Raw genomic sequence first — 25,094 nt, 5'->3', positions numbered from 1 at the left:
TAAATAAATAAACTTAAAAAAAAAAAAAAGAAAATGTATTCATGCGGATGCCAGACAGAGCCATTCCTGCTTCCGTGAAAGCTGATGGAGCCTTCTCCTATGCAGTATACATGGATCTAAAACCAACAGAGAGTGAAAGTCTGTGTGACACTGTTCACAGTTACATCCAAATGACTCGCAGGCCAAATGTTGCTTCCTATACCTGACTTTGGGTTCTGGTCTCTAAGGAAGTACGTTCTTACTAGACGACACAATAGTTGCACCATTCAATTGGAAAACACGCCAATACCCAGCTATTTCTGGGTCCTCATGCTAGAGGATAAACAGGCTAAAAAAGGGGGGAATTATGCTTTGGATTGGGGTACTTGATCTCAACTCTTAAAGGGCTGCTGTTACACAGTGGCAGCCTAGAGGCATGTGACTACAATCTCCACAATCCAGTCCTGCCACATCCAAGGGCAAAATGTAAGAGCACTCTACCCCTGTACTTGAAGGACCTTCAAAGACAGAATCCTCAGGAAAGGAGGTTTGGGTCACTCTAACTGGCAAAGAGATGCTTGCTGAAGGCAGAGGGAACGTGGAATGAGTAGCAAGGGAAGAAAAGCATCAATCCTAATACATCCTCTTGAGGAGTCACAGAGATGAAGTTTGCAATCTCAATCTGTGTTTTTAAATTTTTTTAATGTTTATTTTTGAGAGAGAGAGAGAGAGAGCAAGGGAGGGGCAGAGACAGAAGGAGACACAGAATCTGAAGCAGGCTCCAGGCTCTGAGCTGTAAGCACAGAGCCAGACGCAGGGCTCGAACTCATGAACCAAGAGATCATGACCTGAGCGGAAGTTGGATGCTTAACCAATTGAGCCACCCAGGTGCCCCTGGAAGCATTTGTTTTGGTTTTAGAATCAAAAGGGGGATGAAGAATGCATCATGATATTAGGAAGAGTCAGATTATAATGGAAATTTATAATTTTTTGATGCTTGGCATCAAAATACTTCCTACCTTGGAAGATTCCAGAGACTGGTGGAGGCGAAACCCCCCTCCTACTACCCAAGCTAAAGGAGGCGGACATTCTCTCTTCTCTCTGGTGGCCAGGGCACATGAAGAGGCTCAGGCTGGAAAGTGTTCCCAGGGATGTTGAGTCATGAGAGAGTGATGCAAGATGCAAGACAGTGAAGAATTAACTAGATGGTTAGAGTGTCCAGTAGGGACAGCATTAGCATCCTCACCCGGGATTTCTGGGAGTGTGATCTCAGACGTGTTCCCGAGGCATAATTGTCCTTGGTTGCAGTCTCTCCAGCCATTTCTCCCATTTTATGTGCTGTTAGATTACGTTTAAATAAAGCCGTTTCCTGCATGATGAGCTCGTGTTGGTTTTCAATGTTTGCATCCAAGAACCAGACTGGTAAAATCATAATATTTAATTGGTCTTTTATTGTTAGTTATTTGGATTCTTCGCATTTTTAATACAAGGAGTGTTATAACAAATTATTCACAAAGCTTTTCTGCCCCTCTGTTTAAGATTATTTTCTTTTTTTTTAAATTTTTTTTTAACGTTTATTTATTTTTGAGACAGAGAGAGACAGAGCATGAACGGGGGAGGAGCAGAGAGAGAGGGAGACACAGAATTGGAAGCAGGCTCCAGGCTCTGGGCCATCAGCCCAGAGCCCGACGCGGGGCTCGAACTCACGGACCGTGAGATCGTGACCTGAGCTGAAGTCGGACGCTTAACCGACTGAGCCTCCCGGGCGCCCCAAGATTATTTTCTTAATATGCAGGTTCAACTAAGTCTTACAGTAGATCTTGCCACACATTTTCAGATGACTCTGCAACGTATAAAAGATACCATTTCACCGAATCTTTGCCTGGGTCACTTCTTGAACAACCAATACAGCAAACGGTACAAGTTACAAATGATTTATCTCAGGAAGAAGATTTTTTGCATATGCCCATTTTTTTTTAAGATAACCAAGGCTTATTAAACACCAAAGTTTAGAAAGCATAACCACTTTTTGATTACAGTCTTTCCAAAATACATCACATACTTCCTAACCTCCTCCAACCGGGATCCCTCATCCCCTGAGGCCTGGAGGAGAGATGGTGGGTTTATCTTGCCCTTGCACTTGATTCCCGTGCTTTCCTCAGCGCTGGGGAATTTGCTGCCCGGGGTGACCTCAATAGCCTCCTGGTCAGAAGACAGAAACTCCTTCCTCTTCAACCTTTTCCACACTCTCTGGCTGGTACTTGCATAGTCTCCAACCACTAAAAAGGTAAAACGGTTGAGTGTTGCTGTTGCAGACAGATACCCATGCTTGGAAAGTCAACCACCCATTCAAAGGTGGAAGTCAGTGTCCTGGTGGGAAAGCTGGAGTGTGTTCCACTCTGTACGTTGGAGCAAACAACGTAGACATTGTGACAGTCTAGTGTTCAACTCCGTGTGTCATTTGTTTTCGTAGAAGTTTCCAAAAGTGTAAGAACATTACAATCATGTTTCAAGAGAGATTTCTGGGGGGTCTTTCCGGTAGAAAAATGTCATTCCATTCTTCAGGATCTCCCGGGAAACTGCAATTTTCCTAAATAATCTATGTTTTAAGAAATGTCATAATTCTATGTAATCCTAAAGCCCCCTTCGTTAAATGTTTAAATCCAGTTTTTATGAGTCAGTCTTTAAGGGACATGGTTCCAGCTGCTTTCCTCTTTCATATGGCAGTGTCAGTGTCCATTATTTCTTATGCAAAAATGAGGGGCTAGATTCCCTTAAAATAACCCTGCTGAAGGACAACTTTCACAAATAGAAGCACTGTGCTCTGTTATATAGCAGACATGCAAAACAAGTTAATGTGGACTCATAGACCTAATTGGAAATGAGACAACCCGATCTTTCATACCAAACAATAACAGCAGGATTGCTACTCTTTCAAAAATCAGATTTTGCAGCAAAAATGCTTACAGACAAATTATGAAAAGTAGTTCAATATTTATCTTTTTGAATATTGTTCCAATGCCATTTGGGGAGGGTGGAATTCTTTGGTTGAGAGAATGGATATGTAGGGAAGCGGGTATAAAAATTACATTTTGGGGGCGCCCGGGTGGCTCGGTCGGTTAAGCATCTGACTTCGGCTCAGGTCACGATCTCACGGTTCATGGGTTCGAGCCCTGCTTCGGGCTCTGTGCTGACAGCTCAGAGCCTGGGGCCTGCTTTAGATTCTATGTCTCCCTCTCTCTCTGTCCCTCCCCTGCTTGTGCTCTGTCTCTCTCTGTCTCTCAAAAAAAATAAATGTAAAAAAAAATTTTTTTAATTACATTTTGAATTCTATGCATTTTACTCACGATAGAGTGATAGTTTCGTACATAGCGCAAATCCAAATAAAAATCAAATACAGGACAAGCTAGCACATGCCATCCAGATTTATTCCATTCTAGTGTTAGAGACATTGACTTATTTTAACTTCATTTGCTTAAATTTATTTTACTTTATTGTGGTAAGAACATTTAATATGAGATCTACCTTTTTTTTTTTTTTAAGTTTATTTATTTTTTTTGAGAGTGAGAGAGAGAGCACAAGCAGAGAAAAAGCAGAGAGGGAGAGGGAGAGAGAGAATCCCAAGCAGGCTCCACACTGCTAATGGGTAGCCTGACGTGGGACTGGATCTCACAAACCATGAGATCATGACCTGAGCTGAAATCAAGAGTTGGATGCCCAACCGACTGAGCCACGCAGGCACCGTGAGATCTACCTTCTTAACACACTTGTAAGTGTGCAATACGTTATCCTTGACTTACATGTAATGTAAGGCAGAACTCTAGAACGTATTCACGTTGCTTCACTGGAACTTTATGCCCACTGATTAGTAACACTTTTCCCCTTGTCCCCCAGCCCCTAGCAAGTCATTTCACATTTAGTTTCGCTTGACTGAAATGATGATTAGTAAATAGAATACTTATTTAGATTTGTGCTTGCCATATGTAACAAATTATTTTTAGGTTATGAAAGAGAAAGGAAGGCAAGAGGAAAGGTTTCTCAAGCCAGAGGCGATTTCTCTGCTTCCCCCTTTCTATTCCATGCGGAACAGCATTGCCTGGGCCCAGCTCAGATCTCTGGCAAGGACCGGGCTCGGGACGGGGAGGCAGGCAGGACTGACCATTCCTGTTTCTCACGTTCAGCACACCTCCTCAGGTTTACTTGTCAGAAGCCAGAAAAGAAGGCACAGGTGATTCGTACTTCCCCTCTGCCTAACTGTAGCAAGCAGCATATTTATTTTCTCGCTCAACAATCTCATTTTTAATGGCAACAACTTGATCTTCCAACTCTTTCAGTTGGTCAGCTTTTTCTTGTCTACTCAGATTCAAATCTTGGATCTTCTTTTCTAAATCTGAAACAAGAAAATGAAGTACAGGATGTATTTGGTTTTGGTCTGGTTTGGAAACTGGATACCCGCCTTATACCTTACACAGGGATTTACGGGTCTCTTAAAGATGTATTTAGCTTTGCGTTTTGATTCCACTGACAAAATGTTTATTTTCACCAGACTTCTTGAGGTTTTCACACAAATCAGGGCAGAAAAGTTGATATTTTTGTCTAAAAAGTAGTTTCTATCTAATGGCATTTATCAATGTCAGTCTAAAACGAGTTAGAATTCATTAGAAATGAAAAGACAAATGATGAGCCTTGATTTGATTTGGTGCATATTTCCAAATGTTTGTTCTTGCTGTTTTAACTTCACTTTTTTTTTTAATTTTAATGTTTATTTTCGAGAGTGAGAGAGACAGAGGGTGAGTGGGGGAGGGGCAGAGACCGAGGGAGACAGAGAATCGGAAGCAGACCCCAGGCTCTGAGCTGTCAGCACAGAGCCCCAAATGGGGCTGGAACTCACAAACCGTGAGATCGTGACCTGAGCCGAAGTCAGGTGCTCAACTGACTGAACCACCCAGGCGCCCCTGATGAGGAACTTCTTAAAGAAGGAAAATAAATGTCCTGCTTCACCTGGACAGATCACACCTGGGTGATCGGGTGGCCTGGGGGAATTGTCACACTAGCCTGGAGCGTGTGTCTAGAGGAAGGAACCAGAGTGCTGAAGACATCTGAAATGTGGGTGTTTTTTGTCATCCTGAGGAAACAGAATGAAACCAGCAGGTGAAAGTTCCAGGAAGGAAGATTTTGTCTGATTTATAAAGAACTTTCTAGCAGTCGCAGCTGTTCAAAGAAAGAGCTGTTATGGAAGGTGGCGAGCATTCTGTCTCTAGAAACTTAAATACAGGTCACTTGGGAATGAAAAGGAGATCCAGCACTGGTAGGGGATTTGTTCTAAAAGGAGAAAAGCCCCCTCTGTTTCCGCCACATAAGTGAGTGAGGCTATGCGGGTTACTCCTCGTTTGCCTGACCACATCCATTCTCCGTCCTGCTCTGTCCTGGAAAGCTGGCCTCAGTGGGTGACATCATCTGGCTCCCTTGATCTCTGGGTCTCATTCACACTTGGCCCCTGGACAGTTCTGGGAAGTGATGGTAGGGGGAGGGGGCGGGCGAGCAGACGGTCCCCGTGGAGAAGCAGGCTTCTGGCAGTTTATGCATCTGTCCGCCCAGCCTGCAAAGGTGGCCCCCCCGCCTCTGGCTCCAGCCTTCATAGAGCTACTTCAGGGCTCTGGCCCTCCTGCTTCCCCTGCCCCTTCAGGCCCAGGGACACTGATGGCTTCTCATTGCTGCCTGTCACCAGGTACCTCCACACCCTTAGCAGATTCTCTGAATTCCTGGGTGGTTTTTAGAGTTCCTCCTATCAAGAAGCAGAGGCTATCTGCCCTCCCCCCTCAAACCAGGTCCAGCACCGCATGTTGTTTTGACCAGTATGAAGGGAAAGAAACGTACAGGACCACAGGGGCCTTGCAGTTTCTGTGCTCATTCTCATGGAATTCAATACAAGCAGCAGTAAGGCAGTCTGGGATAAAAGACCCTGGAGAAAACGGTCCAGCATCTCAGTCAAGCCCGGCCCCAGGCAGACCAGCCAGCTGACCCAGGAGCTGAGAGCACCTGCTTGAAGAACTCAGGACAGACCCACAGAACAGCCACGCAGAAAGCCACAGAAAAATAATGCACGGCTGCTGTGTTAAGCCCTTAAATTTGGGAGTGCTTTGTTACACAACAAATAGATAACAGAGCCCACTCTGTTTATAAGTATGCGATCCAGGGGCATCTGGGTGGCTCAGTCAGTTAAGCATCTGATTTCAGCTCAGGTCATGGTCTTGCGGTTCGTGGCTTTGAGCCCCGTGTCAGACTCTGTGCTGACGGCTCAGACAGAACCTGGAGCCTGCTTCAGATTCTGTGTCTCCCTCTCTCTCTGCCCTTCCCCCACTCATGCTCTGTCTCTCTCTCTCAGAAATAAACATTTATATATATATATATATATATATATATATATATATATGATCCAGAATTCTATCCAGGTGTGCTTCCTATTTCTCGCTGGGACCCTGAATGACACAAAGGACTATAAAGGGACCCTGGCTGTGGACTGGGGTCCATTCTCACTCAACCTTGACCCTGCCAACGTAAATAAGGGCTCCCTTCTGGGGTCCCATGGGCACTTCTTCCTAACAGGTACGACCAGAGCACAGCTGTTGGGGTTCAGACCCTTCTCGAGTGGCAGAATCAGGAAGGTGGCCAAACCAATGTCTTCTTTTCCTACCTTGTTGAGCTGTCAAAACAGCTCTCAAAACAGAGCCAAGAAAGTGGAGTGTGTTATTTTAGACTTCTCTTAGAAGGCCCCTAACTTCTCTTCCAAGCGAATTTCAAAAACTGTTGAGAGTTTGAGGCTATGGGAATACGTGGAAACAGTTTGGGCCTCAACATAAAACACAAGACAGAAAATGTTCTCCCCACGTTTTTGCTCCTACAGTAAGGACGAAGTTGTATGAATAACAGCAACTGATTTTCATGGTATTGCTTATGGAGGGCACAATAAAAACCGCTCTGTCTTTTTGACTCTTTCCTAGTTAATTTCTTCTCAAAATTGTTAGGAAAATATGGAAAGTGAAAACTGTGTAAATTACATAAATGTAAAAGATGTAAATTATATAAACAATTACATTAATAGAAAAAGTAGCATTTTCCTCTTTACTCTCCCCCTCCCCAGAGATAATGAATGGTAACAGGGTGGGATGTATTTTTCCTGACTTTGGCCCACACCAATGGTGTGTTCTCATTTTGTTCCCTGTCATAGTGGGAATATAAGTGATTCTAAGGCCAAAGACTCATTTTATAACAAAGAAGCATTATACAGGAGGAGTCTCGGTTGTTTGAATATTTTGAGAGTTATTTACATTCCAAATGAATATGATTCACTTTAAAGTTTTGGAGACAATACAAATACAACCAAAAGTGAAACTAGACCACTCATCATTTGGTATTCTTGATGATTTAGAAGCAGTTAAGGGCATGATGACTGCCTAGAAAAACCATGAGTACAAGTTGTAGGGGAAGAAGATTCTGATGAACTTTCTGACTGTATGCATTCTGTATTTACTACACTTTGTGCGCATCTAAATGTCCATTTTTGATCAAAATCCTTGTCTGGACTATGATTCCTTCTAGAATGCTGCCTACAGATCTCTGTAGGATGACCAGTGCCTTGGGGTCTAGATCATATGGACTCCAAAACAGTTATTTGCATGAGAGGGGAAAATAGGAAGCATAGGTTAGGACGGGGTGTTTCAAGTTTCTCAACATCCACACTACTGATTCTCTGGGTAAAATAATTGTTCACTGTGGGGCTGTCCTGTGCATCATGGAATGATTACCTGTGCCCCCGGCCCCCATCCACTAGATGCCGGTGGAACCCCCTAGGTGTGACAAGCAGAAATGTTTTCAGACGTTTTTGTCCCCAGGGAAGGAGATAAAATCACCCTGGGTTGAGAAACAGTGGGTTCGGAAAAGGGCATTTCAGGTTGACCAAAGGCCATGCCAGTTTGTTCTGATGAACACAGAAATGCAGGCTCGATGATACCCTTTGAAGTAAAACCATGCAAGTGGCTTGTTACACTGCGGTCCCCAAGGCACTGACCCCATTCCTCCTTCCTTTCCTCAGTGGACTCATATGTGGTTGAACTGTGTCATGATCAATTGGTATACATTCTACCAGGGAAGTGCAGCACTCTGTTATTGTCACATTGGTGGAGCATGTGATAGAATAGAGAGAACTCCCATATAATCCAGCAATCCCCTTTCTGGGTATCTCTCTGAAGGAAATGAAATCCATATCTCAAAGAGGATATCTGCATTCCCATGTTCATTGCAGCATTATTCACAATAAATAAACTATGGAAACAACCTGAGTGTCCATTAATGAATGAAGAAAATGTGTGTGTGTGTGTGTGTGTGTGTGTGTGTGTGTGTGTGTGTGTAATTCAGCCATAAAAAAAGGAGGAAATTCTGCCATTTGCAACAACATAGATGAACCCGGAGGACATTATGCTAAGTGAAAATAAGCTGGAGAGAGAAAGACAAATACTATATGATCTCACTCATAGATTCATGTGGAATCCAAAAAAAAAAAAAAAAGTTGAACTCCTAGAAGCAGAGAGAATGGTGGCTGCCAGGGTCTGGTGGGTTGGGGAAATGGGGAGAGCTTGGTAAAAGGGTTCAGTTTTAAGATGAAAAAGTCTGGGGATCGCATGGTCAGTGCGGTGCTGTCTAGTTAATAATATTCTATTGCATATATGAGTAGATGTTAAACATTCTTACCATAAAAAGTATGCGGGCTGCTGTTGATTAACGTAATTGTGGCGATCATTTTACAACATATATGCCCATCAAATTGTCACAGTGTACACTTTAAATATAGACAATTTCATCTGCCACTTAGACCTCCAGAAAGCTACAAAAAAGGAAGAAATACCTGCTATTCTTCTTATCTTGTCTTCTGTATCTATGGCCAGTTTTTCTGCCGCCTCTTTCAGCTGTTCCACTTTACCTAATGTTACCTTTGTCAGTCCTGTGGCACTTGTCTTATGCTGCAGAACAGCATATTGGTTGTTTAGCTCTGCAAACTCCTATAACAGAGAAATGCTCCCATCACCAGAAAATATTTATAAAGCGTGTATACGGGCGTGATAGTTGCCTGATACCGTTCACAAAAGGGGCAAGCGGAAACCATGATTTGGTCAATATGCTGGAGTCACCCTGATATTTCCAACAGGGCTTTTATTTGCAATGTTTTTTTTTTTTAGACTGAAAAAAAATCCTCAGCTTTAGCTAATTAAACATAAAACTGCTTGGTTACAAAATAGCAATGTTAATTCCATGTTAAGGCAATGATTTAGGAAGCACCGATTGTTTGTGCTAAACTAGCTAAGGTGGGAGATACAGAGGACAGAACTGACGCAATCCTGCCTTTGACAAATCTTTGGTTCAGCTGGATCAGACAGCTGCCTGTACAGGATGAAGGGAAGAGTGAGTGGCAAAGATTTAGTAGCAACGATACGTTATTTGCCTGGCAAATAGGTAAGAGAGAAATGAGGCAGGAAGCGAAGTATATATGTGTTAGTGTCCAGAGCTCCCTCAGTGTTAGAATGGACATCTCTGGGGTCAGCTCGCGTGGCTGACAGTCTAGAATGTTAAATAGATGAGTGAAGGCCAGGAAGGCCCCATGGAGATGGGGAGGGGGTGGGCGGGAAGTACCTTTCTCCACTTCTGTTCATAGAAAGTGTGCTCAAGTCCCAAGTGGGGGGCGGGGCGAGGGGGGAGTGACCCTGCCCATTAGAAATTAAAAGCAAGAGAACCGACTAATTGTAAAAACACTTGAACATCTTTCCTTTGTGTAAGCTACTCTATTAATGCAGCCAACCAGAGATATCCTGCTAAGAAAATGAGTTGATAGTTTCTTTCAGCAAACTAGATTAGTAGGGTATTTTCCACAACTGTTTAATTAACTCACTCTGACTTTTGTAAAATGATCTATTCTCTTTGGCAGGTGACTTTCACTTGTTTTCATTATAGGTTATGTGATTTATCTAGAGTAAAGGGTAAATACGCCCAAGATAGACGGCACAGACTGTGAATGTTTGGAAGGGAGGGAAAAATAGACCAGGAAACCACTAGAAGTACTAGGAGGAGTAGATGAGGGGGAGGAAACACTCCTAGGATGGTCAAAGGACGTTTGTCTTCCCCGGAGACAGCCCTCCGTTACAGAAGAGCCTTCATGCCCATGGGAATCCCGACTAACACACACCACTGAGCAGGGTCCAGCACTAAGGGAACTGCTGACAAATGGCACCATGAGGTGGGGTTAAAGGATTATCCTTCAAAGAAGCACTGTCTGCTCTTGGTGGCACTGGTGGGGCACTGACCTGTTCAAGGCCCCCAGCTTGGCGTTGGGCCGATGCAGCCTGAGCTCTCACGCGGGCCGCTCGCCCCCTGTTCCTTTGCAACGTGGTCCGCAGCTGGGAGAGTCCAGCTTCCAGCACCGACTGCTGCTTTGCTGAGTCCAGCTTGTTCTCGGTGTCCTTGGCTTCCTTTTCAGCCTGTTGTCGATTGAAAGACCAGAAAGGAGAAAGTCTCTTCGTGTAACAAACCACACAAAAACAAATGATCTAATTATGCCCTTCAGAAAATAAGCTAGGTGTGAAGGGAAAGTAAATCATTCCTTCAGTTTTTCAGTTCGACCCAAAAGAAAGTTGTAATAAAATATTCCTAGACATACGCGTGGGTGTGAAAGCAAATATGACCCGTATCTACGCACTTTCCAGCCCGTTTAAGAATAAAGCGCTTGCCAGTGAGTGAAGACCCTCATCCCATCCCTTCTGTCCCCCTAAAGGGAACCACTTTCCTGAATCTAACATGCGTCACCCCGTGTATTTCTACATGCTTTTTTACTATTACAAAGTCGGTATTTTTAACACCTGCGGTATTTCTTTTTTTTTTTTAACTGTATGCAAATAAATGATACTGTCTCTTTCTGCACCTTAAATTTTTAATTCAAAGTTATGCTTGTATACTTCATCTTGGCTAGTTTGCATAGCTCTTGTTTATTCCGTTTTAGCAATTTAAAGCATCCCATTGTTCGGATATACAATTGATATTCCTATTCTCCGGTTATTTATTGCAGGTGGCTTCTAATTTTTTCCCCCCTTACAAACAATAATGAACATCTTATACTTGTTTCTTATTTCCGTGACTACATTTGTCATATATAGAAGTCAAATCTGACTGGTCATCTGTTATATCCTTTTTATTTATTTATTTTTTTGGAGTGAGAGAGCGTGAGTCGGGGAGAGGGGAAGAGAGAGAGTCTTACGCAGGCTTCATGCTCAGCCCGGGGCTCAATCCCACGACCCTGGGATCATGACCTAAGCCGAAATTAAAAATTAAGAGTTGGATGCTCAACCGACTGAGCCGCCCAGACGCCCCTGTTATCTCTTGTATCTCATTCTTTGGTCGTCCTTTCATGCCTTCTTTGATTTTCCCAAGCATAATAAACATTATGATTTTGTATTCTGTATCCAATGATGGTATATCCCCAGTCTCTTGTGTTCTGATTCTGTTGTTTACTATTTCTGATGACTCTTGCTTGAGGCAGGCAATTTGTTCTTTTATGTGTTTGGGGAGAATTTTTTTTGTCTTTGTTTTAAGGTGAATTCCCTTGTTTGTCTCTGCCAGGCATCTGAGGGCAGCCCAGGACCACCTTAAGGGACATTTTCAGCTTAGGTTGTGGGGGGCCACACAGGTAGTGTGAATCTGACCCTCAAATTCCTGTGAAAGCCAGCTTGGGGGTAGAAATTCTTAGTCAAGACTTTCCTTCCCTACAGCCCCAGTGTCTTACTGGGGCTGCCGTCCCAAGGTGTGTGTGTGTGTTGGGGGGGAGAGGTTTAACATTTCACTGAGAATTTTGCCTTTCCATTTGGGGTCTTATTCTCTCCTTGAATGGGCTTTGTTTTCTGTCTCTTCTGCCTGGTGAGCATTAAGACCAACAGCTCTCATGCACCAGGGGTTGGCAGATACACTCTGCCCGCCGTCAGGTTCATGCTTTATTACCTCTCTGGCGTCAGACTTCCCCGTCACTGTTGGCCTCTGAAGAGTTCATCCATTTCTTACTAATTCAGCTGTGTATTAAAATTAAAAAAAAAAATCTTGGGGCGCCTGGGTGGCTCAGTCGGTTGAGCGTCCGACTTTGGCTCAGGTCACGATCTCGCGGTCCGTGAGTTCGAGCCCCGCGTTGGGCTCTGGGCTGACGGCTCGGAGCCTGGATCCTGCTTCCGATTCTGTGTCTCCCTCTCTCTCTGCCCCTCCCCCGTTCATGCTCTGTCTCTCTCTGTCTCAAAAATAAATAAACGTAAAAAAAAAAAAAATTAAAAAAAAAATTTAAAAAAATCCTATGCAACATTTTGGGTATTTTTCTACTAGGAGGGCTCCTTGGGGTCCCGGGTGCACCATATTTGTAGAAATAGAAGTCCCTTGTTGTGCCCTTGGACACACGAGGAAATTTTTCTAGAGTACAAGTCTACGGACTGTTTCCGTAAAGGACCAGGTAGTAAATATTGTGTGCTCTGTCGTTCACAAAGTCTTTATTACAACTATGCAACTCTGTGCCACTGTAGCACAGAAGCAGCCACCGACAGTGTGTGGCTGTATTCCACTAAGACTTCATGATTTGGGATAAAAAAAAAAACAAAAAACCAAGAAAAAACAACAGTTAGTGAGCCCATTTGGCCTGTGGGCTCTATTTCGCCATCCCCTGTTCTAGAGTATATGGCTCGAAGGGGAAATCCTGGAGCCCTTCTTTGGTTTCTCTGCTGCCCAATATTTGCAACCGGTTCATATCCAACCCTTTTACTTCCTGGTGCACTGCTTCCTGTTCTGTCTCTTTCTGCTTTTCTTTTCAAATTGCATGTATTTACCTATAAAACCCGGCTGCAGAACAGAGACCGAGGAACCAGCATTCTATGGAGAAGGGAATAGACTGGAGAGTGGAGACTTGGAGGAAGACACTTCACACACCTTGGGACTAGGTCCTGTCCTGTCCTCCACTGCTAGGTTCCTCTTCCGGATCCATTCTGTGAGTTAAACCATGGCTTTGCACCCTGTCCCGTGCTCTGGACGGGACACTTTCTTTAGGGTAAGATATTCTTTCAGTCTTAGGATAGTCTGATGAGCTCTCATGCAAAACCTGGGAGTTACAAAACCCTGGCAACAATTAGCTTTATTTCTTTGCCTCATGAGCTTTCACAAGTCTATGGCTTTCCCTGGAATCAGAAGGGATTAAACTCTGGCCTCAAATCTACCTTTAATAAGCTGCGTGACCTTAGGCAGGTCACTTAACCTCCCTAAGTCTCAGTTTCCTCATTTATAAGCAGACAGTAGCACCTGCTTCTTCCCCCGGGAGGGGTCAAGAATGAATGAAGTGATACTGTGAGAGCTCCATAGAACATTGGGGCGCCTGGGTGGCTCAGTTGGTTCAGCATCTGACTTCAGCTCAGGTCATGATCTCACGGTTTGTGAGTTCAAGCCCTGCACTGGGCTCTCTACTCTCAGCACAGAGCCCATGTCAGATCCTCTGTCCTTCTCTTTCTGTCCCTCCCCAGCTCACTCTCTCTCTCTCTCTCTCTCGAAAATAAAACATTAAAAAAAAAAGAACATCAATTAAATGCATAAAACCACCATCATTTTATTTTATCCTAAAATCATCCCATCAGATGGGTTAGGCAAGCATCACACTGGCACACAAAAAAACCATGCTGTGTCCACATTCAAAATTTTTTTCAGGTTAGTTTCAAAGAGGGTACAGAAATACCTGCACAGTGTTCTTTTTAATTTTTGTTATCTCTGCAGTCAGCTGTGTGATGGCAGAATTTATCCGTCCTTGGGTGGTTTGAACTTGTTGCAATCTATTCAGCGTTTTGTCAAGATTTAATAGAACATTTGCTGCTTTTCTAAGGTAAGATATTAATGTGTCAGATTAGATAAATATACAATTATTCATTTATTTCACCTTGGGAGTTCATTGGACTCAATGGAAAAACTTGGCTGAATTATTTATAAAGTAAATTTAAATTACTCTTAAGCGAGGCAAAGTGCGGAAATCTTTATTTTGAGAAATAGGTATCTTTACATGCCAATAAGAATGCACATATACACATATCAAATAGATACGGATTTCGGCAGATATGGAAATCAATGACACAGGCCTTGTTCCTTCTCGATCTGTCATAACCAGAGAGGCTTGAGGACTCTCACTGCCCAGCTTTGAACAAAATAACTCTCCCCAGCCGATTCCAGTTCCCTGGTTTGTCAAACTTAAGCACTACTCTCTAAATCCTCACCGGAGTGGGGGTGGGATAGTCAAGAGACTCCACAGACAGCAAAGAGAACTAAAAGCCCTACGTTTTCAGGCTGTGTTTATTCAGGTTTATTTAAGCTTCACTGACATCCTAGCTTCCAGGGGCCCAGTCAGAGGTTAAAATCACAAGCATTCCAAGTGATAGTCTGTTTTACAGAAATAAGCTCACCTCTAGTCAACAGTCAGCAGATACTTAGATCTGTGGGCTCAGAAGCACCTTGGGAAGAATGTACCAAGCGAGTGGAATATCAGATAGACCTTTGCAGAGGCAGAATCACAAGTGCGTGTGGACCAGCAAGAAAACCTGACTTGCAAAACATCCGCCTTCCCCATGCAACCCCACCTCTCCTAGTGGAATCTCTCACTCACTTTTTAAAAAAAGGCTATTTTTTAAAAACAGTTTTGGGTTCACAGCAAAATTAAGCAGAAGGTCCAGAGAGGTCCCTTATGCCCCCTGCCCCTCTCCCCCACCCCCCCGCGGGCACAGCCTCCCCAGTTATCAACATCCCTGCCAGGCTGGTACATTTGTTAGCATTGACGAACCCACATGGACACATCATAGACACTGAAGTCCATAGTTTACATTGGGGCTCACTCCTGGTGTTGTCCATTCTGTGAGTTTGGACAAACGCACAATGCCACGTATTCATCATTATAGTGTCGTACGGCATATTTTTACTGTCCTAAAATTTCTCTCTGCTCCACCTTTTTTTTTCATTCCTCCCCTCAACCCCTGGCAACTACTCATCTTTTTCACTGTCTCCACAGTTTTGCCTTTTCCAGAATGTTCTTTGGTTGAACCATACAATATGTAGACTTCCCTTTCTATAACTTCTTTCTCTACAGTTACTGGAGGGGCTCAGGAAAGTTCTCCTAACACTCCCCGACCACCGTATCCTTTTATTATATTCTTTTTCCTTCAGATTTTAGAGAGAGAAGCAGAGCGTGCACACATGTGGGGGGGAGGGGACAGAGAGAGAGAGAGAGAGAGAGAGATTGAATCTTAAGCAGGCTTCACACTCAGTGCAGAGCCCAACATGGGACTTGAGCCCATGACCCTGGGATCATGACCTGAGCCGAAATCAAGAGTCGGATGCTCAACCGACTGAGCCACCAAGGTGCCCCTCTTTTTCCTTTAGGTTTTCAATGTAACTGCTTATTAAATTTAGAAAATATGAAAAATTAGAAGAAGAAGAAGAAGAAGAAGAAGAAGAAGAAGAAGAAGAAGAAAGAAGAAAGAAGAAGAAGGAGGAAGAAGAAGAAGGAGGAGGAGGAGGAGAGGACGGAGGGGTGGAGGGAGAGAGAGGGGAGGAGAGAGGGGAGGAGGGAGAGAGGGGGAGGAGAGAGGGGAGGAGAGAGGGGTGGAGGAGGAGGAGGAGGTAGAAACACAAAACAAAGAAAAAATTATATCAGGAAGGGAAAAATTTACCACTAATCCTACCACCTTTTAAGATAGCAGTGTAGTCCAGTATTTTTATCCATTTTTTTTCCTTTCATGATGGAGGTCCTCTTCAGTGTATAAGCTCTTATCTTCTTCTTAAAAGCAATAGCATTATACTCCAAGAATCTCTGCATGTTATCAAGAATCTTCCTCAGCATCATTTTTAATAGCCAAGTGATTATACTGCAGTTACTTAATCTTCCTAGTTTTAAATATTAACCCTGGAAGGGGCTGGGCTTACACCTGAGTCTGGTACACTTCATTTACACAAGTGGGTGTGGAGACAGTGAAGGCAGCTCAGGGCTCAACCGCGGGGCACCCAAAAATGGTGGTGGATACTGATGATGTCGCCACTGTCCAAGTGACTCCATGACTCTGACCCACAGCACCCCACGCTCATAAAAACATCAAGAGGTCTTTTCCTTTTCACTTGGCGAAGTCAACAAGGACAAGGGGAAGCAAGAGTTAATTGATTCTGCATCCTCTCTCTTTAATTTTACTCCTGTGTTACTCCTGGGCACTAGTGTTCCTTTCTTCTATCCCTCACCACCATATCTTTTTAGTGTGGTCTTTTTAAAAAAAATTTAGATCTTCAAGGTACTGTCTATTATGGTAAATTTAGAAAGTCCCGGACATAGGTAAACAAGAAAGGGAAAATACACCGATATTCCCACCACTTGTTAAGATACTGGCATATAACTAGTCTGTGACATTTATTGGCATGAAGAGGTACCAGATCACTGGAAGGGCATTCCGACTCTATGGAAGGCAAATTGAAAATATGTATGCTCGCCCATTGCCTCCCAATTGCCCAGCTTCCTGAGACACCTGCAAAGGGCTTAGCCCTCACTGTGGGCATTGAACTACTGGAGGGTAATTTCATTTGGACGTTAAGTAACTCCTCACGCAAATATTTTGCAGATGGTCTTTTAGCAGATGGTCTGTGAGAGCAGGAATAGGGATTATTAATGTTGTACTTACTCAGCTCCTTTTGCTTTCACCAAAACCTTTCGGGCTTCGTCTGCCGCTTTATTTAGCCTGCCCGCATCTGTTCCGTTGTCCTCACAGAGCTGCGTCAGTTTTCGTATCTTGTCAAGTTCACGGGTTAGATTTTGTGATGCTATTGGTAGATGGATGTCAAGTACACGATTTGCAACCTTCTCTATGTCCTCCGGAGGCACATTTTCCTCTTAAATAAGAAGGTGGGTTTTAGGTCATTGTGTCTCCTTATTCAACACTGAATCTTATAAATACAAGCACAACGAACTCTAAGTCAAATGAACTTGCACTTGATTATGTGTCCCTAGAATAGAGGGATTAGAGTGCCTGTGTCCCCATGGATTCTTCTTCATCCTCAGTTTCCCCTTCTCTCTGAATACACACTGCACAAATGATTGTTGGAAAAATGAAAAACTACAGACTTGGAATACTGTGTATGTTCCGCAAAACATCCTCCCAAGAACTATTTAAGCACCGATTCAAAAGCAATTAAAATGTTCAGATGCCTGTCATTAAGATTCAGATACAGTGGGGGTGCCTTGGTGGGTCAGTTGGCTATGCATCCAACTATGGCTCAAGTCATGATCTCATGGTTTGTGAGTTTGAGCCCCGCATCAGGCTGTCTGCTGTCAGCACAGAGCCCACTTTGGATCCTCTGTTCCCCTCTCTCTCTGCCCCTCCCCTGCTCACACTCCCTCAAAAATAAATAAACTTAAAAAGAGAAGATTCAAATACAGTGAATGAGGTATCGGGGCAGCACCAGATTTGGACTCAACAAAACTCGATTCTAATTCTCCATGACCTTAAAAAGGCACACAATGGTTGCCCATCTCTGTAACTGGACATCACCGAAGTCCTATTTTGAGAAGGCGATGTGACAGTACAGGGGCAAGTACCAGATGAATAACATATTATAAAGAAACTGTTACATGCACCCATGCCCTGCTTTTCAGGACAGTAAAATTGGCCTTCCCTGAGAACTGCAGCAGAAGATCAGCCATTAGGGTTCGGGGTGACAGCTCTTTATGACTCTCTGGCTCCTTACTGAGGCAGAATGCTACATCCCACATTGGGAGTTGGAGCTCTAATCCTCAAGGGGTTTACCATCAAGTGGGGGAATCTAAGCCGTTCCATACAAATACCAATCACATATGAACAGAAGCAATAAATATAAGATGAAATGATATGTGGCCCAGAGGGAGGGGAAAATATTTCAGGAAGAACCTTAAAAAGGCACATAAACTGAGCCTGGAGGACAGCGAGATTAAACTCGGGGAAATGTGGGGCGAAGGCAGGGGTCAAAGCATTCTAAATTGAGGGAACCGCCAAAGCCAAAGCTTGGGAGCAATGATCAGATCACTGTTGGCAGGAGAGTGGAGTCTAAATGGGGGTGGGAGGGACCGGAAGTCCCCAAGGGCTGGGAGCAGGACACAGGAACCTCTCAATGTGAGGCTAAGGAACGTGGACTTTCTTCTGGAGACAGTGGGCACCACAGACAGCTTTTAGCTTTTGAGTGACACGACATGAGTATATATCCATTTGGTAATCATTTTTGCTTTAGCTGTTTTGTCTAATATAAAAGGAATGTTTTACTTCCTGTCATGCTTTTGGAAAAAAAAAAAGCAACAATTTGGTGAATAAATTCAAATCATACTTTAAACAGAATGTACTGTACTCGGGGAGCTGGCTCTTGTAAGAAATAGTATTTCCTTTTATAAAAAAAAAAGTTCTAGTAAGTGAATTTCGTTGAACCACATATCTGTCATCAAACATTTATTAGCATTTATCATGAGAGCATAAATTCAAAATTTTCATATGGGACTTCATTAATAGGGAATTCAGACCACAAGGAAAATATTAAGAGGGTCAAGAATAGCTAAATAGCGTAGGCACCATGCAATTTAATAATACTCTCATTTGGGTTTTATGGAAAAGAGAGAAGAAATCGGTGAGTGAAGGGTATTGCTTCCCAGTGACCAAGGGTCTTGGGGCCCAGATCAGGGAAGTTTCTTTCATGGAATAGGATTTCTCCCTTTGCCTAATTTTTGTTGTAATAATCTGGACACAGTTTTGTTTTTCATTTCCTTAGCGTAATTAAACTTTTTTTTAAAATTAGAAATGTTTTCAGCAGTGATGAGAAATACCACTGGTAAGGAAGTAGGCTCTATGACCCAGGGAATGAGGTGGAAGGCAGTTGAACTTGCCTTCAGAACCGTCACTGGGGCCCAGAGGTGTATTAGTGCACCATTGTCACACTATGGGTCTGGCAGTTCGGTTTAGTTTTGGTTTTCGTGCCTGGATTGACCCGTGTCTGTAGAAATAGCTAACGCATTCCTCAATCCCACCAGTTCCTGGATCTGTGTCTGGTCGATAGCAATCCATCTAGCTAACTCACGGCAAATTTGTTTTTGAACAATCATCCAGGGGACCATCGCACCCCCATTTATTTTTACGGATTATTTTGATTATTTTCACCGATTATTTGTACTGCCTAATTTTGTTCTTATTTCGAAAATCAGGACTAGAGCTGCTAATCCAATATCTAGAAACACTGAGATGAAAAAAATAATTGGCCACAGGGGTCTCTTACAAATATTAAACAGATGAACAAAGTGGTTGCAAAGATTGTAGCAGACATCCCAGTTGTCAGTTAATTCACGTGAGGTGCATTAAATTATTGAATCTGGAAGATGGTGATAGAGAAGAAAGCCTCTTAAGGTTAATTCTGTGTAGGGTTGTATCCGAACTGCATTACTTGCAGAGTGCGAGGTTTTAGGTCAATTTTAAGTTGTACCATGCGATTTTTTATCTTCAACTAATAATTCTCTATAGTTTGGAGCGCCTGGGTGGCTCAGTCGGTTAAGCGGCCGACTTCAGCTCGGGTCATGATCTCGCGGTCCGTGAGTTCGAGCCCCGCGTCGGGCTCTGGGCTGATGGCTCAGAGCCTGGAGCCTGCTTCCGATTCTGTGTCTCCCTCTCTCTCTGACCCTCCCCCGTTCATGCTCTGTCTCTCTCTGTCTCAAAAATAAATAAACGTTAAAAAAAAATTTTAATAATTCTCTATAGTTTAAAATAATCTCCTAAAAAATAAAATAAAATACACTTCTCCCCAAATAAGGTACAATGAGGGATAAAAATCATAATTATAATAATAATGAGTCACAAATAGTTCCTTTTGGTCAATCACGGAGAACCATTATGAAACTTGGAAAATAGTCCATAACAGATCTAACACAGTCTGTCAGCAGAGAAAATCATGTCAGATTTTCCTAGCATTAGGGAATCTGACAGAATCATTTCAGTAGACTTTTTTCTTTAACAAAACATATAACTTTAAACACCGAGTTTGTTGCTTGAAATTTTAACTAAATACTAGATTTTTAAAAAATTTGTATTACTAAATTGCTCTTATACAGAGAGCCATATGTTTTTGGTGCAGAGGTACTATTTTGGGATTATTTTCACTAAGAAATTTTAAATCAAGGAGTACATCATGTTTCTGACTTATGCATTTCATTCCCACTAAATGTAATTTGGAATTGGTTGTGCTGTTTGAGTATACATTAAATTAAAAAAAAAAAGGAAAAGGAAAAGAAACCAAAAACTAGTCCCTATATATATATACACATATATATATTTTATTACCTGACAAAAGCTTTTTCAGTTGTTTGATTAAAAGACTCATTTTTTCTTCTTCAGATTCACTTTGGTTTTTCATATTCCTCAGTTTCTCACTCAGCTGTAAGGCATTGGTTTTGGAGACTTCTGCCAGTTTGCTTACATTTTTGAGCTGGAATAAGGAAAGAGCAACAAGGGAAAAAATACAACAGTTCCGCACATTGTGTAACGTTTAATTACTTAGCTGACCCAAATGAAATTCACTAAAAACAAAATAGAAGTCTAGATAATGAAACAAAAGATTTATTTTATTTTTTTATTTTTATAAATTAAAAAAAAAATTTTTTTTAACGTTTATTTATTTTTGAGACAGAGAGAGACAGAGCATGAACAGGGGAGGGGCAGAGAGAGAGGGAGACACAGAACCGGAAGCAGGCTCCAGGCTCTGAGCCATCAGCCCAGAGCCTGACGCGGGGCTCGAACTCACGGACCGCGAGATCATGACCTGAGCCAAAGACAGACGCTTAACCGACTGAGCCACCCAGGCGCCCCAAAAGATTTATTTTAAAGGATTCCTTTTATGGAAACCAATTTGACAATAAATTTCATATATTGAAAAAAAAATAAAAAAAAAATAAAAGGTGATATTATTTGTTTTCATTATCATGTTTTCTTAATAACGTGAATTTATCTGGTGGCGCCTGGCTGGCTCAGTTGGTAGAGCCTACAACCCTTGATCCTGGGGTTGTGAGTTCAAGCCTCAGGTTGGATGTAGAGGTTACTTACAAAATAAAATCTTAAAAAAAAAAAATGTGATTTCTCTCTGAAAACATTACTAGTGAGCAACATTATTATTTGAAAACAATATTGACCTAGTACTAATGACTTTGTCTGACACAAATGTAAAACTCAAATGCCGTTTTCATGAGACTTTTGCATTCTTTATCATCAGCAAATCACTTAGGACTCCTTTCAGTGGCCATTATGCTTAATAAACTGAGCATTTTCTTTTAGGTAAGTTCAAATAGTTACTCTTCTCAACACTCCTCAAGTTCAAATAACGTACTTTCTTTAAAAGCTAAAAAGAAAGCATTCCTCCTTTTAATAAATGAGTTTGAACTCAGAGCAGGCTACAAAGAAAAATCCCAAACACTTTGTACACTTGGTGGAGAAATGATAGGTCTAAAAGGCTTGCCCCCCAGAAGTGCAAATTCTTAATTATGTGATTTGAGAAAGGTCCTGGGCTTTTCTTGAGATTCCAACAAATTAGAGAAAGAGGAAAAAAAAACAAAAACAAAAAAACAACAGAAGGCAATAGGACAATATCACCAGCAAGCTGAGCTGTACTGAATAAATTAATTGTGACAGAAGTAGGGCTAATTAGGATCAAACACAATTAGGAAAAAAAATCTCCCTTTATTTCCCCACAAAAGGAGCCAGCTTAATTTGAGCTGTTGGATTTTTGTGGAAAAGGATTTAATTGCAGTCATTGGCAAATGATGAAAGAGAAAAGAAATATTTCCATGATTAAAAAAGATATGTATCTTCACTTTGTGGAGAGCTATTCCTTAATTCTCTAGAACTTTGAAAACCTCGAAATGGTCAGCTGTTGCTAAGAGAGATCTTAAAAGTTCCCATCAGGAGAAAAATATGTAACTATATGAGGTGTTGGATGTCAATCAGAGTTACTGTGTTAATCGTTTTGCAATATATACATCTATCAAACCATATGTCATACACCTAAAACTAATACAATGTTATGTGTCAATTATATCTCAATAAAAGTAAATAAATAAAATAGTTAGCAGTAAGAAAGAATGCATAGGAGTAAAACGAGAATTCCAGAAATAAATGCTCTGGATGGGAAAACACCAAAGTATAGAGATGGAATCTGTGTGGATTAGTCGATGCTGTTTTCAGAAAGAAAGAGACTGCTAAATTACTTCACTCTTAAAACATCTCTCTGCAATCCATCTCCTGTCACAATTCACTCCTGAGAATTCTCTTACAATCTTTTCTGGCACTCTTCCCCCTTCGAATCAAGAGGAAAATAGCACACCATTTTATCAACACAAAACCCCTGCCCCAATCCTTTTCAGTTCTCCATGGATGTGCTGATTAAGCCAGATTCTGCTAAAACACACTTCAAGGGCTATCTTTTTTTTTTAATTATTATTTTTTTAATGTTTATTTATTTTTGAGAGAGACAGGCACGAATGGGAGGGTGGCAGAGAGAGAGGGAGACACAGAATCCAAAGCAAGATCCAGGCTCCGAGCTGTCAGCACAGAGCCTGATGTGGGGCTTGAACCCACAAACTGTGAGATCACGACCTGAGCCAAAGATGGACACTTAACTGACTGAGCCACCCAGGTGCCCTCAGGGGCTATCTTTTAATAGTAAAAGCTGAACACAGGGCTTATATAAACGGGGTGAGATTTCTGTGTTTTTGAGAAGGGGCAGTAAGGTGTCATAGTTTAATTAAGGTGTAATGATTTAAGTAAGGTGTAATAATTACATTAAACAATTGAAGATTATTTTAACCACCAGGATGCAGCACCAGGATTTGTATTTGTTAGTTCACTGCTGTGTTCCCAACACCTAGATAAATGTCTCGCACATAATAGGTACTCAGTGAACATTTGTTAAAGAATGATGAACAGCATATAAGTGAAAACTATATAGCAATGCAGAATTAGACTATGTAAATACAAATTTTCAACATTTAGGATGTGCAGGGATATCCTCCGGCTTGGCTCATCGGAGGCTTGTTCCAGAACTTGGGATTCTGGAGCATGTGGAGCAAGGGCTTAGGGTCAGCTGGGGCTCAGGTTCATGCAGGTGAGGCTCAAGAAGGAGACTGTTGTTCTGTGTGTGTGTGTGTGTGCACGTGCAAGCGCACGTGTATGTGTGTGTATGCACACTCATCTCACGCACACACAGGCACACACACACACAGCTTAGCCTTGGCTCTCAGTCCATTCTCAAGCTTGCTCCTCTGTCCTTCTGTCGATTCTGAGACCCAGAAGTAATTGTGTTCACTTCCTTTTTTGTGTTTTTCAGGAGCTGGTGTCTGTTGCTTACAAACAGGAATGCTAACTGGTATAATATTTAACTTATATTGTAAAAAAAAATTCAGCTCTTTGATTTTTCTCTCCATCAAAGACTCTATGTATATCATCAAAAACGGACCAAATGAGGCCACACATCGTCATCTTGTTTACAAGATCAATCCAATGTACTCACAGAATACCTAAAATTGCATTCATCATTTCAAGATGAATATAATGCATTCACAAAAAGAAACCTAAAGAAAACTAAGCAATTAAATATTACCCTCATTTACCAACACGACTGGAAAAATAAATGAAAACATTTAAAATTATTAGACTCAATTATCAGGTACTTAAATATTAAAACGATTGCATCATATCTCTCAACATGGGAAGGAGTACAAGGCCCAAGGGTGTATTCCTATTAAAATATTTTTGGGGACACCTGGGTGGCTCAGTCGGTTAAGCATCTGACTTTGGCTCAAGTCATAATCTCACAGTCCATGAGTTCGAGCCCCGCGTTTGGCTCTGTGCCGACAGCTCAGAGCCTGGAGCCTGCTTTGGATTCTGTGTCTCCCTCTCTCTCTGCCCCTCCCCCACTCACACACACACACTCTCTCTCTCTCAAGAATAAGTAAATATTAAAAAAAAAGTTTTTAAATAAAGTAAAATATTTTCTAAAATTAAATTCCAGGGCTGCCTGGGTGTCTCGGTTGGTTAAGTGTCAGACACTTGATCTCGGCTCAGGCCATGATCTTGCGGACTGTGAGACTGAGTCCCATGTCGGGCTCTGTGCTGACAGTAAGGAGCCAGCTTGGGACTCACTCTCTCTCTTCTCTCTCTGCCCCTCCCCTGCTTGTGTGCTCTCTCAAATAAACAAACATTTAAAAAAGTGTTTCAAATGAACTTCGAACATTAAAATTTGCATATTTAGTAGAATTTCAAATATATCCTTGAATTTATAAAATTTTTTCTTTACCTTGAGGGATCTATAGTTTTCAAAACTTTAAGGCTAGAAGTCTTCACATTTCTACGTAGTATTTGCTATAAAAGAGAAAACTCCACACAGGTCTATGTCCTCCAAGCATATACTTCTTTGTCACACACACACAATATACACACATACATAAAAAATATATTTATTTACACATGTACAGATAATACATATATAATAGAAAATACATCAATATTCACACGTACTTCTAAATGTACATTTACATCCACACTCATCTGTCTTTTTAATCCTATCTTTCCAAGCATATGAACACCTAATATTCAGAAGCTGTCCTTTCCCTTAAATGGCAGTTTTAAAAATTTCAAACAGTTTGCTTTTCTCTTTTGACTGCTACAGCTTTATAAGTGGAACAAGAGAAGACATATTTACCTGATTCTTCCAACCTTGAACCTGGTCGCTCAAATTATGAATCACAGACTCTGCTTCCTGAGCTTGCTGGAGGGCATGGCCGGAGAGGGTCTGGGAGCCACGGCAGCTGGGGTCCCCACAGGACGGAAGCACGCACGGCATGTCCCCTGGTACCCCACACACCTCACAGGAGAAATGATTTATGTTGAAAAGCAACATATTGGCAGAGTTTCTTCTAATGCCACCTGGGTCACTGAGGCAAAGCACTGCTCTGTGCATATGTATTTCTTCAGCAGTGGTTCATG

The 25,094-nt window shown here is 42.1% G+C and overlaps 1 protein-coding gene across 1 annotated transcript in view; it reads right to left on the bottom strand.

Moving 5' to 3' along the window:
- Positions 1-2,211: 2,211 nt before the first annotated feature.
- LAMB4 (laminin subunit beta 4) overlaps positions 2,212-25,094 on the bottom strand; it is a 100,520-nt gene continuing 77,637 nt past the window's right edge. The window contains exons 27-34 of the mRNA XM_007083039.3: positions 24,811-24,972; positions 20,403-20,547; positions 16,740-16,947; positions 13,772-13,910; positions 10,332-10,505; positions 8,882-9,035; positions 4,139-4,369; positions 2,212-2,258 (exon numbers count right to left, since the gene is read on the bottom strand). Of these exons, the coding sequence (XP_007083101.2) occupies positions 4,230-4,369; positions 8,882-9,035; positions 10,332-10,505; positions 13,772-13,910; positions 16,740-16,947; positions 20,403-20,547; positions 24,811-24,972 (1,122 nt within the window). The 3' untranslated portion in view covers positions 2,212-2,258; positions 4,139-4,229. The remainder of the gene's footprint in view (positions 2,259-4,138; positions 4,370-8,881; positions 9,036-10,331; positions 10,506-13,771; positions 13,911-16,739; positions 16,948-20,402; positions 20,548-24,810; positions 24,973-25,094) is intronic.

This window comes from Panthera tigris, chromosome A2 (genome assembly GCF_018350195.1).
Source record: "Panthera tigris isolate Pti1 chromosome A2, P.tigris_Pti1_mat1.1, whole genome shotgun sequence".
Taxonomy (NCBI): domain Eukaryota; kingdom Metazoa; phylum Chordata; class Mammalia; order Carnivora; family Felidae; genus Panthera; species Panthera tigris.
The sequence above is the reverse complement of the archived record's forward strand: the minus strand, read 5'-3'. Positions and strand labels throughout refer to the sequence as shown.